At 36.2% G+C, this 18,711-nt stretch overlaps 2 protein-coding genes across 2 annotated transcripts in view; one reads left to right on the top strand and one right to left on the bottom strand.

The window, feature by feature from the left end:
- kif11 (kinesin family member 11) overlaps positions 1–18,711 on the bottom strand; it is a 376,164-nt gene that overhangs the window by 83,638 nt on the left and 273,815 nt on the right. The gene's annotated exons all lie outside the window — the stretch shown is intronic.
- Positions 13,840–18,222, top strand: gsc (goosecoid). The gene is made up of 3 exons (XM_077238204.1): positions 13,840–14,322; positions 14,820–15,079; positions 16,111–18,222. Exons 1-3 carry the CDS (start codon positions 14,007–14,009, stop codon positions 16,258–16,260), a joined length of 726 nt encoding a protein of 241 aa, XP_077094319.1. The 5' UTR covers positions 13,840–14,006; the 3' UTR covers positions 16,261–18,222.

The raw sequence follows: 18,711 nt of genomic DNA, 5'->3' as shown, positions 1-18,711 counted from the left end.
TTTTTAAAAACGCAGCTAGGCATCGGGACGGGAATCATTTCTCTGATGTGTTTGAAAATATTCCACATGATATCTAAATATAAAGTCCTCATGTGTTGGCCTTTTTGTGGTTCACTGGGGAGGAAAAATGTAAGGGGAAAAAACACATTCCTCTTCTTTAGCAGAACTTGGGTAAACTATTAGACATCCTAGACAAACCAAAATGTGGACTGTGAAATAACATTTAAAGCCATGATCTATAATTATTTGCTCCTTTTGGATGAACACAGTTGATCCAATTTATTATGTAACAACAAAAGATGTAAAATAAAACAAGAATATTACTGCCGGTACGAACCGCACACTAACTGCAGCACTAACAATAATTTAATGATAGTGCAAACTGTATTAGGGTGACAGATTCATGGGCTGGATTGTGCTTGGCCATCACTCAGTTATGATATTCCTCTAAAGAGGGTCATTGGATATTGTCCTGGAAATTCAGACATGAAACAACTTTGGTTGACTATTTGGTTTCTTATGCCTGTAATACCTTGGTGAGAGCTATGGTTATGGTTTAAGCTCAGTCACAATTATCTATTTCCAGTGAATGATTTGGCCCGAGATGATTTTTTGCAACCATTTCGGTTCTGTACACTGTACGCACCATGTTGAAAAATCCCACAATTGTAAACATTATATTTAAGATATTACATGTTTCTTTGGATAAGAAAAGCCTTTTTTCTGTAATAGCTCTCTGTCTAGTGAAATTGTTGCCGGTTGTACCACATAGCTATTATATCGGAGGAGAATATGAGCATGTTGAAAAGGAAAAAAATGCAACTTTTCTCCACTCAACAGCAATGTGGAAAATAGGACTGTATTAATGTTGCACAAGCTTGCAGAATGACTCTTTGTTCCTCGACTCTCTTCTCAGCCATCACTTAGAATGAGAAAAATAAATAGGTTGGCAGCGGACAAAAAACACAACGAGACAGAGAATGTGTACTCTGGTGGCTTTCCACCACCCAGTTGCCGATGTGTTTGTAAGTAGGCCACAAGTGTGAGCAATCACTGGAAATTATACGCTTTTAGAGGGATTTGATATAAGGTATTAAGCCCGGCTGGGATGTTTGGAAGCTCAAATCATGGAGAATTAGATTCAGGGACAAGAATGGCACCACAAGCTGAGCTTTTTTAGGTCTCATCAAATCACATATTTTCCAACTGTTTGCCGAGATGAATTGGATCCTGGTAGATTTCGGTAATAGGATAAATGCAGACGTAGAGGCATTGCGTAAAGACGGGGCACCACATGGTAGGTGGGATGGAAACTTTATTCTAAAGCTGTCTGCCCTGAAAGAGTCCTCTTCGACAGAAACATCCCAGGAAATTTAAGACATTTCCAAAGGGCAGAGGTGGAGGATCGAGAACTAACATACATCTGGTGCTTCTTATTCAGCCTACTTCTTGAGTTTACATGCAGGGAGAATCCACTGAGAGCATGGGTGATGTCTTTAGTGTCTAAAGTGGGGAGAGGGGCATTTCTCATTCTACCATCAACTTGCACTGTGGGCGCAGAGCCATGCAATCAGGTCCAAATTTCAGGCTTGGTTTACTGTAATGTCTGACATGCTCTTTCAGAGTGCGTGAAGACATTAACTCATATGAAATCATTATATTACTGTATGGCTTTATCAAATTCTGTCAAGGGGCCTCTTGTTACCTACTGATGAAACAAATGTGTATGTGCTTTCTAGAAAATTACGAAGCTGCTGCAATTTTACTGTAACCAATCTTCATGTTTTTTGAAAGGTACATGTCCAGACCACGTAATATTTGATACACCCTGTTTTGCTTTCACATGTATTATGCATGAACATTTTGGCTACTCAAATTTCCCAAGGCATTTAGTAATTCAAAATGTTTCCTGACAAAAATAATGTCTTTGGTTTAAAAAAAAAAAAAAAAGGAAAAAGTAAATTAATACATTTTGGTGCAGTCAATGTCTGAGACCAGAACATTTTATTTCATTTTATATTATGATGTTAGAATTTTTATAGTTGCCTTCCTGTTTTTTAATTTTTACATTTTTTATCGCATTTGTCTGAAAAGCCAAAGTGTCCTTTTTTATTTCTCGGAACACATTATTATTTTATTGTTAATGTTATATATATATATATATATATATATATATATATATATATATATATATATATATATATATATATATATATATATATATATATACCGATCTAGATATTATATATAAACAAATATATGCACTGTTGTAGTGCTAAAGACTTGACTAAATTAATTCCAAGTTAAAACCTGCTCAGGTTTAGTTTCAGATGTACTTGAATATGTAGTAATGAGAAATAACAGACATAGCAAATCAGCAAATAAAGTAATCAGGAACATATGTAATGAAAACCTAAAACAAATTAAGGGTTATGGCATGAGAAACTCCATTTAATTTATATCTCTAAATACATCTTCCCTATATCAATATAATCTAATCTGGGGTGTGCCTAGCCAAGAACAATATTCACAAAGACAAGAAATTGCATATTTGGACAGATTTGTGTTTACGAGGTACAGTGAATAAAATAGTAAAGAAAAAGAAACATTATGAGAAGGTTTCTTCATCAGTGAAGTAAAGAGTAGCTATTAAATTCTTATGTTTGTAATGTGACTCAGCCAAAAGTGGAAAAGGGAGGTTTGTGTGTGTGTGTGTGTGTGTATGTGTGTGTGTGTGTGTGTGTGTGTGTGTGTGTGTGTGTGTGTGTGTGTGTGTGTGTGTGTGTGTGTGTGTGTGCGTGCGTGTGCGTGCGTGCGTGCGTGCGTGCGTGCGTGCGCGCGCGTTTGTTCTGTGATGCAGCCAGAAGCTCGGAGCTCAAATGCATTTGTGAGCCTGTACTGCAGAAAACATTACACTGAGCACTCTAAAAAATGATGTGTGTCTGACGTTCAGCCCAGCTTTTATTTTCATGGAGGGAAAAAATTGTTCGGCAAACATCGGGTAGTGTTTAAAACTTTTCTATTGCCAGTCTTGACATATGGACGTGCTAAAATGTTGTGATATTGTAGGACTATTTCCTTGTCAGACATTTTTGTGTCTGTAAAAATGTATTTATGGTGCCATGCCATTACATATGTGGCATTGCTGCAGAGTGCAGACGTTCAAATCAGTTTCAGTGTCAAATGCATGGCCTGCCACGGTTGATGGATACTGTGTCATCTTCATTAATAAGGTTTTAATTGAAACCTATTTATTAAGGGAATTGTGTGTAGTACTTTTTCAGAATGGGAGAGTTGTATTAATTTTAAAAAAAATCTCCATTTTATTTTCTGTTTTTAATCCAGAAATATTTTAGATTGTATACTAAAATCTCTCTCTCTCTCTCTCTCTCTCTCTCTCTCTCTCTCTCTCTCTCTCTCTCTCTCTCTCTCTCTCTCTCTCTCTCTCTCTCTCTCTTCTCTCTCTCTCTCTCTCTCTCTTTCTCTCTCTCTCCCTAAATTATGTAATCATTTAATGTCATGATGTGTTTATAAATGTTTTTATATACTGTTGTTTTTTTATACTTTACATTGTGTGTATTATGTATATTATACTGTATATAAAATTATATATTCATCATTATAAATATTATAGATAATTATAATTTATAATTTTATAGAATATAATTTTGATTTATATTCATAATATATCATAATATAAATATATGATTTATCCTGACTGCTTTCCTCACTATAACACTATTTGTTCACTGTAGAAATTAAATATAGGTTCAAGCTGTATTTTTATACATTCATACATCCGAATATACATCCGGTTTCTTTTTCAACTCTTCACTTATGACATAACTGAGAGAATACCTGTAATCGGGTAATTTCTGTGCCAAATGAAATTGACTATTTTCTCTGCAAAAGAAAAGCTATTGTCGAACTCCAAGACCAAGTTCACCCCTTTGTAATTGAGGACAGAATCTACATGGTGGGCCTTCAGTGGTCCAGGACTTAAAGAACGCCTGATTGCTACTCTAAAACCAAGAAATTTGCCTCAGCAAGCATCTCGACAGCCAAATGAAAAGGAGAATGTTACTACAGAGAGCACGTTATAAACCGGCCCATATTGTAAGTGATCTTAATCCCCCAATCTAACCACTTGTATTCCCTTTTTTCCCTTGAAATGATTCCAGTCGCTCTTTGGCAGGGGAGACCCACAACCCAAGTGTGGTGTGAAGAAGATTTCCAGATCTGTGCAACTGGAATAAAAGGAGGGGTCGGGGAGACCACCCGTAAGGATCAGATAAGAGCATGGTAAGCCTGGCCCGAATCAGTTTGGCATTGGAAATTACAGTGATGTTTGCATGGGGGGGGAAAACATTCCCCTTCGCTCTCCGCATAACCACACTATTCTCAGTAATAGATTTCAGGAGGCTTTTTTGCCCGCGTCGGTGGTTGTTTATTATTGTTCCAAATGATAGAGTGCAGAGCTGGTGGGGGGGTGATGAGGAGAGGGGCGGGGGGGGGGGGGGGGCACTGAAAACAATCATCGTCAAACTCGAGTATGCTGACTGTCACTCTAGAGAAAGGCTTTTGGAACGGCCGGCGAGAAGGAAAGATTTATGGTGTCTTAAAAGACACGCTTTAAAAAGCAATGGTCTCGGTTTATGGATTGAAAACACTTTTGTAAAACAGGCTGTGCTTGTGCGGGCTACGGTCTGCATATGCAAGTGTGACTACAGGTGAGGGCTCGCTGTTGACTCACCTATGCAAGCACTTAAACCAATGCTGACAGACAGTATGGCCTAGTGAGTACGTCTGCATGCTAACAACTGAGCTCTGCCTTTGTAATCCTGCAGAATGGAGGGGAAAAAAATAATAAAAGAGTCCGAATTAGCTTAACAGTTTAACATGTTTGTCTTCCCCATCGCCCCATTGTAAGGATGACTAGAAAAGCTGCGGATTAGTGGGGTCAGATGGGTTTCATTCAGAACAGCAGCCTATTGTGCAAACCAACATTTCTGAAAGGACAGTGAGTCTGGAGATCACCATAAAAGTATTGTTCTTTCCAACCGCCCACCAACTGCAAGAGATTTGTGATTGTGCTTCTGGGGTGTTTTTAGTTTTACTTGTTTAAGTGCTGTCCACTCGATGTTGGAGAACGAAATATCACTGATAAAACTTTGCACAGAAAAAAACAGATATAATGGGGAAAATGAATAGCAGGTAAAGCCTGAGGTTATCAGTGGAAAAGTGAAATAACTGATTATTTCGTATCATGACAGTAACTCATACTAAATTTAATAACTGCAGGTCATTTCTTCTCTGAAGGATGGCGTGCAATCGGAGAGGCTGACATAAGGAACAACTGATTTTTTTTTAACTAGCATCATTCATTGCCTTGAAAGTACATGAGGTCTCTTTAGCTAGATGGAGAAACACTATCCAAATTCTCCATCCACAAACAGGCCTAGTGGGTTGCATTTCACTGTTGATTTAATAGAAATAAAACAGGATGGATTTGGGGATATTTCATTAATCTTCCTTACCTTTCACTTGAGAGGAAATTAAACCAAGTGGAGTTCAAATCTCAACTCCACCATTGTGCTCAAGGCTGCCAATGTCCATTCTCCCTTTGACAAGGTACGTCTCAATTCGCTACACAAATTCCTTCCTGATCCCCTTTTCACTGCACTGGGTGAGGTTTCTGAACCCAGCATATGTGCAGGTGCAAAACTGTAACACTGTGTTAGCAGTAATACACTGATATAAATAGCTCAAAAATAGCCCGGCAATTAGCTAGAATTGGAGAATATTCCATATGACTTAGATATTTCTGTTAAAAGCATGATGGGCAATGGACCGCAATGAGTTGTGACATTGAAGCATTTTTAACTGCAGTTTCTAAAACACATTCAGTGTATATATGAAAACTTTTGTTACTGTTAACACTTTGACTACCTTAATAGGAATGTAAATTAAAATGTAAATTTTAGTGCTGGGCAACGATTAATCGCATCCAAATTAAAATTTGTGTTTACATAATATATGTGTGTGTACTTTGTATAATTATTTTGTGTATATTAATACACACACATGCATGTATATATTTAAGAAAAATGTTTTATTTATATATAAAATATTTATTATTTAGTATATACATGCATATGTGTGTATTTATATATACAAAATGATTAGCCTACTGTACACAAACTTTTATTATGGGTGCGATTAATCGCGATTAATGTTGCCCAGCACTATAGTATATTTTTATTTAGTGTCAATTAACCTTGGCGCAAATATAGCCTAGATGTCATTACTAACTTTGTTTATTTGTGAATCAGGGCTAATCCACTGCGTGCACTTCTCTAGATTACATTCGGGGGAAAAATAGCAATAAAATAACAGAAGTTTTACCGTTTTTTGTGATGTTGTTGTTGTTTTTTGTTGCTGATAATTCCCATAAATTGGCTTTTATAATAACTATCCAAAGAAACAGCGCAAAACCAAAAGGGAACATGGCAGACTCTAGTTGCTGATTGGTCAGTAACGTTTTTAAGGCGGGGCTTATCGAAGGGTCGATTCAGGTAAACATTCCAAAATCATTGATGCATATTCCTATCATCTAGACTCTCTGAATAAAGATTAAATGCAAATACTTTTTTCATAATAGTTGATGACATTTCATATTTTTGTAGATTAAATATTTAGATAACCACTACACAACACAATTGTCAGATTCAACTTTTAAACTAACTTTCCCCTGTTTCTGGCTTGGTAATGAAAGCTACAAGATGTTCAGACCGCATCGGCTCAAATGGTGCTTTAAGCATTGCTGTCTACCACAATAAACTCAAATACACATTGTGCTGATTGAATCAGCTCACGATAAAATCAAAATTATCGCAGAGCCAAGAACAACATTCTGAAGCAATGCATAATGTAATATGTTGCATCGGGGTTGTCTAAAGGTTCCCGGCACTAGGCTATAGCCTGTGTTTTTAACCCGCACGTTGCAATTGAATAATGACTGGTTTAAATATCCATTTCAGTGACTGGGCGAATCCTACGACCTTTTGAACAAACGGACAGAGAAACAAAACTTTTTATTTTTTGTTATTGAGGCATTTCAACTAACCCTGAAGCTGCACAGAGAATAAACATTCAATCCATTGAATGGAAATGTGGGAAATGACCGCAGCAAGGAAGGGGGAAATAAATTTAACAACGCTCCTCCGGGGCAAAACGCTGACAGTTTGAGGGTCGGAGGGCCGAATTAATAGCCTATGTATTTCCAATGATTATTGAATTATGTTTATGATATGTTTCCTGAGCCTACATAGCATTAGTGAAGCTTTATTGGTAAATCCGCACGCTGCGCGCTCCAGTTACGGCTAATGAGGGTAATTATTGCATAGCTTAAATGTAATACTGTATTTGATTCTCAGGCTCCTGAATAACCCGCGCGCTGGCACGGTGCGTCTCGCGCGCTAACAAAAGGCGCGTTGAGCCCCGGTGAGCGCGCGCTTTGCGCCCCCGGGTCCAGAGGCCAATACACTGATGCCTCAATGGGGTTAATACCTCACCGCATAAAGACGGGATTAGGGCCTAGCTTACACAACGAGGAGGAAGAAAATTGAATGTTTGGGAGAAAAAATGCGGCTAATTCCATTCTGTCATCGGTGGATATTAAAGATTATTAGCTGGCACGTTCACTTATTTGTAAATCACAATGGCAGCACTGTGTAATTTGAAAAGCCAAGTAAAACAGAGCCACTCTTGTGCAAGGTAGCGTGTTAGAGTAATTCACTATAGCCTCACAAATGGTTATCGTTATCTTAACATATTACAAGGCTGTTGAGATAGAGATTTACAATAAGACATTTCTGAAATAAAGAAAAAACGTCTACACATAGACAATGTTTTTGTGACAATACTCAAATCAAAGGCTAATGACGAATGGAAAGAGGATTTGGAGAAGTCATTTGGATATGTAAACTTATGCAAAGCATTTGATTTACAGAAAAGAATTCAAATTAAAGTGGGACAAAAGGGAGGACTGACAAACAAATCTCCTCTGGTAGTATCAACCAGGGTCTTTGGCACCTGCGGTGGATTAATGGAGACCACCACAAGTAGCAGGCTGAGGTAAAGCTCAGAGATTGAGTTTCTACTTTAAGTTGCCGTCGGTCCAGGTGCTCTCCCGTAATACCTCCCAGATCCAGACAATATGTTTCTGTTTTACTGCCTGCCTTCTTTCCCCGCATCATCCGGAAGTTAAAACACCATGATCAGTTTTTGCTTTTATTTAAAAAGCCAATTATGCAATTCATTTGCATTGACTATGTATTTGTAATTGAGCACTTTTACACAGCCTTTCCCTTTAAAATGAGCTGTCAATCATCTCAATTTGTTAATGTAGCATGATGTTGTAGTTAGAATTATACATTCACAGAAGATAAAGATAGGCATCTGTGGTTGCAGTGTTCTTTGCACACCTGTGCCCTCTAATGGTAAGCATGTCACAGACGCCTCATTGTTGCTGTCCATGGTATTGTCTAACCTTTTATAGAGTCATGTTAATGTCAACAACACTTATTAGGAATTATAAAAATGTCATACTTTATATAAACAACAAACTCCAACTCAAACTGCGAGTACCAACCTAGCGCAAAAGTAAATACAACTTAGAGGCCTTAATGTGTCTTTGAGTCAAGAAAAGAAGGAAAAATTAAAAGAAATTGAAGTGTCACAGGACATTAAGAAGCCTGAGTTAACGCACTAATATGGTGCATTCAATTCATTTGTGACATTCGCTCTTCTGATGTTTTGATGGATTGATTCTAGGTTTCATTATGATTCTGTCACGTCCTTCAGCACCCATTTGAAATTCTTGTGATTCCTGCATGGGCAAATTAGTGCTTTACAATGGCTCTCTGACAGGAGAGAGAGTGCAGAGAGGGATGTTTGATTCTAAGATGTGTAAATGTGTCTCTGATTTTCATCTTAACGCTCGGTTAGATAACAAGACACTGCATACACTCCTGTCTCAGAGCGGTACAGCCGGAGGACCAGCTGCTTTTAATCAGTCATTACTGAGACTGGCTGATAGTTTCACACTAGAAATAATGATTAATAAGGCCTCATATAGAGAGAGGTTCTTTTATGCACAATGACAGGTTCTTGGCGTGAATTATTTTAGAAATTGTGTAAAATGTAAGAATGGGCAGTAACAATGTTTCAAAAACTGAATAAAAAAAATTAAACATTTTGACTTTGTCACATGCTACTGATTATTCAAATCTTTCTCTTTGATGAAAAAAATGGTTTTCTATGGATAATACATTTATTATAGAGATTTTACATGCTGTATTAAAATAACTTTGATATCTTTAGTTAAAATTAGTTTTAAGGAGAGCTTTGTCTCATGTTCTATGTTTGCTACCCATTTAATCACTAGAAAGTACCAAATTAAAACAACAGATATCTCTAAACTTATTTTTTTTTATGTCAGCGCTGCTCCAATGCACCCTGTGGAAATTATATTTCATTGAATTAAAAATTCCATGCAGGCCTAAAAAGATAAACACACACTATATGTTAATAACAAAAACTGATTCAATTGAGATGCTTAACTGCAGTCCCATTTGAGGTTTTAGTAATTGTTTAAAGTAAGAATTGGTGCTGTCAAATCGATTAATCACGATTAATCGCATTTAACAAAAGTTTTTGTTTACATAATATATGTGTATATATTATTACATTTATATATATTATGTCAGTGTATACTGTATACACACATACATACACACACACACATATGTATATATATATATTATGTAAACAAGTTATGTTAGATGCGATTAATCACGACTAATCAATTTGACGGCCCTAGTAAAAACATAAGACCTTTTTGAAAGCACTGCTGTTGTTTCTGTGTTATGTGAACATACTGGAAATATCAAAAATCTAGTTGAAAAGCAGAAATAGTGAGCTGTTATTGTCTCAGTCATCTTCATACATAACACTAAACACTTGTTTCACTCACAAACAATTCACATTTAATGAAAAAAATATATAAGCAGGATAGTAAACATTCCAAAAGTTTTCGAGTGAATATTTTCTAATCTTTGTAAGACACTGTATGTGTTTTGGCCACAAGCTCTCAAGGCGTCTTTTGAACTGTTGCACCAGTGAACGCCTGTGTTTCAGCACTGTAGAATTCAGCTCAGGGGGTCCTACAAAAGGCATACTGTAAAACAGGCACTCGTCATATGACAGCCATGACATGAACAATAAATATGGATTTCTCGCCGGCACCAGTATGGAATGAAAGATTAAATGCAAAGAAGCCCTTTTAATCCAGTGCCAGGTTCCTTTTCTGCCCCTGCTGAAATACACAGGAAATAAACACTGCTGTCTGGCACTGATCATGGCTCTGCCTCTGTCTAGCACTATACATGCAACACACACACTTAGGTGTTTTGTGGAGGTCCATATAGATAGATCTATCTATCTGTCTATCTTGACATTCATTCATCCACACAGATATTTTCTCTCTGAGACATGATGACATGTAAAAAAACGAAATGGAGAATTGTGCACTTGAGGCGATCGGGAGGCTCTGACAGCCTGTCTCACTCTGAGGTTTGTTTTTGCTAGTTAAAATGTGGTTATATTACAAAGTCCCTTTTGATTTGCTGCATTACGATAGATTTTAGAGATCAAGGCTTTGAAATATATGTTGTGCCGTGAAGATGCCGTGTGCGGACCTTCTATTGTAGAGGCCTGTCTAGGCCTGTCTGCAGAGCCACTATTTACTCTCTGTGATTGATGTCAGCTATTCAGCATGTAAGTGGTGGCTTCACACCTCTTTCGCGGCTTTTAATTTCAAATGGCCATCTCATTTTTTTCAATCCTTTTTACTACCTCCTTTCAGTGCCTCTTGAAAGTTGAGATACATGTACAAAAAGAGGAAATAATAATGCTATAGGTGCCTTTTTGAATTACAGAGTGCCTAGAGAGCAGAGCTGAAAATGCAAGTATCCTTTCATTCAGTCATAATAGGCTAAAGTGTTTACATAAGGGCTAAGGGCCAATCAATGTGTCAAAATTATGCTAGAAGTTAAATGGTGTAATGTATTTTTTAGTATTACAAATAAAGTAAAACTTCTCACGTATAATGTGTGTGTATTTGTACACACACACATATACACCAAATTGACTTTGCTTCTAATATATATATATATATATATATATATATATATATATATATATATATATATATATATATGTATATATATATATATATATAGTAGAACCAAAGTCAATTTCTACCAATGAAGAGTTTAAATAATTTCCGCATAGTTAAGCACCTTGTTCCCGTTTTTAATCATGCGATAAACATGCAATTATTACAACAAAAGGCAACTATTGAAAAGTAATTGCCGCGCGTAATGAGGCAAACTTCCACGCGTAAATGGCCCAGCATTTAAGCTTGAATTCCTGTGATAACTTGTGACCATTGATAGGCCGAGATTTTAATAGCCCCTCATTGTTTCATTTGCGTGTCTTACGTTCTGTTAACATATAGTCTAATGCGGTGGTTTTCAGCCTTTTTGACTCCCAGGTCCCCCATTAGAATATTCGAAGCCCGCTTTATGTGGACTAAGTTATTTCTCCTCGTCCTTAGCCTACTGTACTGACGAATCTGCTTGTTTTCAAACTTTTTATGTAGGTTAGGCTACATAAAACACCAGTCAGTAGATTAATTCCGTGATTTCCATTTAAAAAACGATACGGTATAGCCTGTAACTAAAAAGGACCAAATGATGTGACAATTAAATAAGAAATAGGCTAAGTCCGTTTGAATGTTGCACATCTTGATTTATGTTGGCGATTTTGATGCTAAGCTTACATAATTAAATAGGCTAATAGCAAATTTAAATTATATAGGCCTATATTATAATATATTAGGCTAATAATAGAAGTTTGCTGAGGCCCCCTGACTAAGAACCACCGATTAACGTGTGGCAGGTTCATGAGAGAGTTTTTGCGCATCTACGTGTTCTGTTCTGCAGTTATTGTATGCTTGTACATAATTCGTAGATTTGTGTGATTCCGTAAATTTAAATCAATTTTATACACGATGGCTACATTGTATAAAAACAATATTAATGTGTTATTCATAGTTTAAATTAAGTTTAGGCTAACCAACCGTGCCATTCCACGGATACGCTTCCTGTAACTCCTCTGGTTTCCCAATAAACATTCAGACATTACGATTGCGCGATATTGGTGATAAATTGAATAGCCAATGTAAGCAAGCAGCATCTTCCTTCATGCAAATTTCATTTGATCAAGCAATGTAATTGCAATAAGTATGTTTTAGAGCTGGAGAATAGAGCCGCTAATGGTCGTTATCTTATCACAGCGAGGGGCATATGTTCATTGAGCGCGTGCTTATTGGAGGTGTTGTAAGTTAACACGCGCGATTTCCTCCCTACCGGGAATCCGCTCGTGATGGAGTAAACAAGCTAATCTGCTCAGCATTATCTCCCGTGGACAGAGCGCGACAGTCGTGTCAGACCGAGCCTTCTGCAAATAACATGCGCTATTAAGCTATTTAAGATATAGTCCTGGTAATGCTGCGGAATCCGTGGACATCAGTTCAGGGGTAAAAAAGAGAAATAAATAAATAGATGGCAATACGAAGCATTAGTGAGTGTTGTAACATTGTATTTCAACGTCTGTAACTCAGTGATTTTGTCTCAAACTTTGATATAATAGCCTGCTGTTATAGGCTATATTTACCTGCTACAAATTGATGTAGGCTGTTTAGAAACAGTTTCCCTAAACTGTGTAAAGTGATGACAAGTATACAGATTTAGCACTATTTAAAACAGACATTTAATATGTTAATGTGCATTTTATTGTGGTAAACAAATTAATTATTTTATGCCATCATATTGTACCCTACATTTTTATTTAAAACCGTAAATATTAAATTGTAGGCTAAACGACTAGAAATAGCCCACATAAAACTGAAAGTCTCTCAGTTCTATCAGATATAGCCTATACCATTTTGTGCATTTTCTGGGTCCAGTATAGAAAGTATGTTACAAGCCACGTCTGCTCATTCATTTATTTTTATATTTTTAAGCTTGGGTGGATGTTATCAGAACCTGCTGATTCAGATGATTCATGTCATTTAACATAGCCTTACAAACGCAAATCAATAAATAACACATGAAATTATACTCTCTTATCTAAAAATTTGTTGAGCACATTTTTTCAATTTTTACATAGCGATTTAAAACCTCTTCTGTCACCTCATTGACAACACTTCCCGGTTTTAGAAATTGAAAACTAAATTATTTGATAGGAGTTTTCTGTTGATGTGAGAGGGAGATGTTTTTAAAAAATCTAAATAAAAACGAAGCTCACCTGCTAGGACTCAGAATCTGTGTTTGCTGAAGCGAAGTCGCTATTCTTCTCATCCACACAGGAACAAACAGATGCATTTTACGCATAAAGAACTTTACAGCTATATTGTATAAAAACGTATTTTCATTTATAAAGAGGAAATACAACTAGACGACCATTTACAACCAAATTAAGTGTTGACTGAATTAATCTGACTGTCTCTTTAAAAATGCTGGCTGGAACTAAATTATTTGTTTCAAAAGTCAGCAAATAACTTTAATCGAATTAATTCTCAATACACAGATCGGTGGTTTTCACGCCATTGTGTGCTAACTTTAAGCCCAGCCAATCTCTTTGGAAAAGTCATTCACAAATCCTTCAATGACGTCAGCGGGGTATAAAACTGAGCAGGAGGTTCAGCTCAGCCACAAACGAGTCACCGAATCTCTTGCGCTTGGTCACTCTTTCCAAAGAGAAAAAACTCGAAGAATTCGCCCTTGTTGCAACTATGAGGAAAACCTGTGCTTTTTAAAAGGACTACGAACACATTTTAGTACGGTTGGCACCAAGTCTCCAACATCTTTTCGCTTGTGATGCCCGCTGGGATGTTTAGTATCGACAGCATCTTGGCAGGGAGACCCAGCTGCAAAGACTCGGTTCTGCTCCATCGGAATGCTCCGGTTGTGTTCTCCAACTTGACGGAATCCTTGTACACAGCAGCTGGTGAATTTAATGGACTGTATTCACACACAGGACCTCCAGCTCCTAACTTACAATCGATAAATGGAACCAGGATAGGCTACAACAACTACTACTATGGACAACTTCATGTCCAGGGGCCGACTGGGCCAGCTTGCTGCGGCGCAATACCAACCCTCGGCTCGCAACAGTGTCCGTGTATTCCCACAGGTATGTTACTTTTATTGCTTTCTTTCTACGTTTGTAGCATATATATATATATATATATATATATATATATATATATATATATATATATATATATATATATATATATATATATATATATATATTATTTATTTATTTATTTATTTATTTATTTATTTATTTCAGTGCGTGTTTCAGAATTCTCTTAATAAAATGCATGGTGGATTTTGATCCTCTACATTTTTGCAGCACAAAGGGCTGCTATTACAGCCAAGTTAGGTTTTATAGTCCGGGTTGATTAGTTATTTTTTTTAATTACAAAAGCATCAAACCAACACGATTATCTGACGAACCATGTAAAATCGAACATTTTTAGTGTAAAAAAAAAAAGTACGCAATAAAAAATTTTTCTTGATAAAAAGAGGACTTTTTGCAGAACTTAGACATTTGTTTAGTCCGATGACTTTGACATTTTATATTTATGCAGTGTACTCCAAGAAATGATTTGATCTTATTTTCAGGTTACGATAGCGCCGGTTCAGTGCTTATTTCTCCAGTCCCACATCAGATGATGTCGTACATGAACGTGGGCACCTTGTCCAGAACCGAGCTACAGCTACTCAACCAGTTACACTGTCGGCGCAAGAGAAGACACCGAACCATATTCACCGACGAGCAGCTGGAGGCACTGGAGAACCTCTTTCAAGAAACCAAATACCCTGATGTTGGCACACGAGAGCAACTGGCACGAAAAGTGCACCTACGTGAAGAGAAAGTAGAGGTGAGTGACATGTTTTTTTTTAAACAGTTAACACTTAAAATGAAAGTTAACGTTGTTTTGCAGCCTATTTGCAAAGTGTAGGCTACGATATGGCCGAGGTTCTCACACTGTTAAAAAAAAATATCATGATTTATTTTCACATTTTTTTGTCAAACCATGTTTGACAATTTATGTGGTTTCTGTTGATTGAAACAATCTCCTTCATTGTATCAATTCAAATTTTAAATGTCAAAGAACTAAATTTTTTTAGTTAAACCAACACTATTTTTTTACAGTGTAATAATATTGACACACTGTGTGTAGCCTATATAACCTATTTAATTTAGAATTATTTTGTGGAGCTGCCTGTGATTTCACACTGCTATTGTCATCACTATAAGACCTAACAGCGTGGACATTCAACAGCATTCCATAAAAAAAGGCCACATAATAGTTAATACAAATGGGATTTTAGGAAGACAAATACAGTTAAAAAAACATTAAACCACTAAACATTTTATTTCATATCTTTCTTTAAAAAAACACAACTTTTTTAAAAAACGTGTTTGTTAAAAAGTAGACTAATACGTAGTAGAAATCAGTGCAATTGTGACAAGTTCTATAGGCCTAAATATATATATAAAAATTAAACACTCGAACACATTTTAATAACCACAAAATTACATTTGAGTTTAGTCAGAATGCGCTTAGAAGTACTCGCTTGAAGAGTAGGCTATCAGTGAAAATCAGTGTCAACCACTGTTAATTTAGCGCTTTATTACAGATGCACATGTCATGTCACAAAATCGTTTAGTGTTTTAACGCATTTAAGATAGATTATTCTAGTTCGCGGTGCAGGGGCGCCAAAGTCTATTTGGGTTGTGTGAGACGAACCTCAATGAAAATTACTGACAGAAATTCCTCTACCCCCTGAAAGTCAGTGAATAATTCGCACACTGCATAAAACAAACTCGAGATTTCAAATGACATCTGTAAAATCTTTGATTTTTATATTCTTGAAATTAAGCATTTTACCCATTTTCTTCGCTCAGGTTTGGTTCAAAAACAGACGAGCAAAATGGAGAAGACAGAAAAGGTCTTCATCAGAGGAATCAGAAAACTCACAGAAATGGAACAAATCCACGAAAACAACCACAGAGAAAATCGAGGAATGCAAAAGTGACGTGGATTCTGACAGCTGATAAATAGAATATGAAACCGGAAAATCTTGCACAAAATACGATTCGGACTTTATGTACATATTGTAAAGTAACATGTGAGTAGGAGTAAAATGTGTTGTCATCCTGTTGCACAGATGTATAGTAAATGTTACCTTTAACAATGATATTGTTATTTATATTAATTTAAATTTACACAAACAAAATAACGTGGATTCTGGCCATATAATTGCCTACCTGATATACTGAAATCGTTTTTGAAGTCTTGTCGTAGATATAGCCTACCAAAATAAAATGTTCTGGAATGGGCTGTAACTGACATACATGTAGCCTACGATGGCAGGACGATAAAGTTTGAAATTGATTAAATCAGCGTTTAACAGCCTGAAAACAAAAAAAGAACATAAGCAACTATTAAAGTAATATCTAAAAAAAAATGTTTGATTTTTCGTATTTATTTAAAATGTTGCAAATATTCTCAAGCATTTCAATTCACCGAGTCCTCTTAGGAATTGCTGATTATCAGCATTTGTTAAACGAGAGATTTTCTAATTTAGAACTTTATGCTATAATAACATTTTCCTAAAGTGCAGGCTCGAGAGACCTTATTCTATATTGTCTCACTGTAATTTATCTTTATGCCTGGGGGTAGCCTAATGAAAAGATATTTGAACACACTGATTGTGAACAAGCTTATTAGAAATTAGAACTTGACATGAAATTGTCACAGGATGTCTCTTTTATCTCTTCTTTTGATAAGTCCAAAAGTCAAATCATTAGAGCCGATAAACGGCCTAAATGGATTGTCATATAATCTCCCAGCACGCTGATGACCTAATACTCATCAGAGGAATGACAAGAAGTAGCCTATTGAATGGTGTAAAAAGCACGAAAACCACCTGTTCTTTTTTTTTTTTAAATTAACCAGTTTGCCTGAATGTATGCTATTCAATCGTCTAAGAGAACCACATTGCCTACTGTTTAATGATTCATTTTGAAGCGAATTTCCCTTGGTACTTATGTGTAGGCTATACATATTAAAGGCCTACACATGTAAGCTACGTCTATCCCTATTTATAACTGCGCCGAAAAAAAATTAAACGGTGAAAAGAACCTCAAACGCGACATCTGTCATGCGTTTATTCAATGTTGTGTTGTCACTTTATGTTCACACTGCACTCAATAGGCCTAATTATATTTTCTTCTTATAGTTACTTGAACACATGGAAGTCAATTTAAGTCAACTTTTACCTGGAATTAGAATTGTGGCAGTGTGGTAATGTTATTTTGTTTCTTAAACAAGCTCATAAAATGTTTAAGATGTCTGGCATATGCCTAAACAGGTTTTTTTTTTCTTCTTTTTTTTACATTTTAGCATAATTATGCAAGATTTTTACATATTAGGGTTTATTAAACGTCTCTCACTCCTGCCCAATGACACTTGCCATTTACATTTTAAATTCCAGGTAACTTGTATAATAACAATAATTAAGTATTATCATTATATTATATTTGCCACTATTAAAATGAATTATCCTGCCCCTGGAACGAGCTAATGATTTCCATAAAATAGTCCAAATACATTAACCCTACAAACATTTCAGTATCTGTGTTATCTCCTGCTAATGGACCATAACAAATATCTACACAAGGGTGTGCAAGAGAAATTATATGAAAACTGCAAATACAGATGTGCGTGTTTGCCTGTGTGTAAAGGAATGGACAGGATTACTGCATACATTTTTTTAAAGAATAATTACAGCTTAGTCTTTTTTGAAGGTATATAAGCTACTTAAATATGTTTTGTGACACTGGAAACATGCCAGTGTCTTGCCAGTAAAGAGCACTCTTTTTGGATTATATTGACAATTTCTCCTTGATGAAACGCATATCTTGAGTTTTGAAGGGCAACAGTGTGAGTTGCTTTATGTGCTTATGCGTTTGGGCTATTTATCATCAAAAATAAACATACATACCCAGTCCGTATATTGACTCAGGGCAGCATGTTTTTCCAGACATGAAGCTGATTAAGTGTGATGTTTTTTACTAAACACTCCAGCAATCGAAGACATTGGTAGTTTCTTAACAATTTGTTATTCCTTCACAGTAAATAGTTAGTTGAGTGATTTTAAATCACAGTGTGCTCCTCTGTACCTTCGGTCTCCTGTTTTTTTTTTCTTCTTTTTTCTTTTTACACAGCACACTATTCTACAACCACACCGAAAGAATAATACTTTTAAGGTACTTAAAGATTTGGCAATAACGCAAACCAAGAAACAAAGCATGTTGCACTAATAATCCTTCACATGACTAGTGTGATTTATAAAGTGCTTCTTCACTGAGTGCCAGTGAGATATACAAAGCACAGGACTGAGTCCATTAATCTCTGTTTTTTCGTGCCCCTTCCCTCCCTCCCTCCCTCCTTTCAGGCTGTAATTTAGTATTTCAAAAATTTAATACACACATTATTTCTTT

Source organism: Siphateles boraxobius, unplaced genomic scaffold (genome assembly GCF_051911475.1).
Source record: "Siphateles boraxobius isolate OS27281-9 unplaced genomic scaffold, OSU_SipBor_1 22, whole genome shotgun sequence".
Lineage (NCBI taxonomy): Eukaryota > Metazoa > Chordata > Actinopteri > Cypriniformes > Leuciscidae > Siphateles > Siphateles boraxobius.
The sequence above is the reverse complement of the archived record's forward strand: the minus strand, read 5'-3'. Positions and strand labels throughout refer to the sequence as shown.

What these genes read in the sequence shown, in the direction of transcription:
- gsc (XM_077238204.1), top strand. Translation starts at nt 14,007, where the DNA reads ATGCCCGCTGGGATGTTTAGTATCGACAGCATCTTGGCAGGGAGACCC. An exon ending in GTGTCCGTGTATTCCCACAG is followed by an intron (nt 14,323 to 14,819) that starts GTATGTTACTTT and finishes TCTTATTTTCAG; the next exon opens with GTTACGATAGCGCCGGTTCA. An exon ending in TACGTGAAGAGAAAGTAGAG is followed by an intron (nt 15,080 to 16,110) that starts GTGAGTGACATG and finishes TTCTTCGCTCAG; the next exon opens with GTTTGGTTCAAAAACAGACG.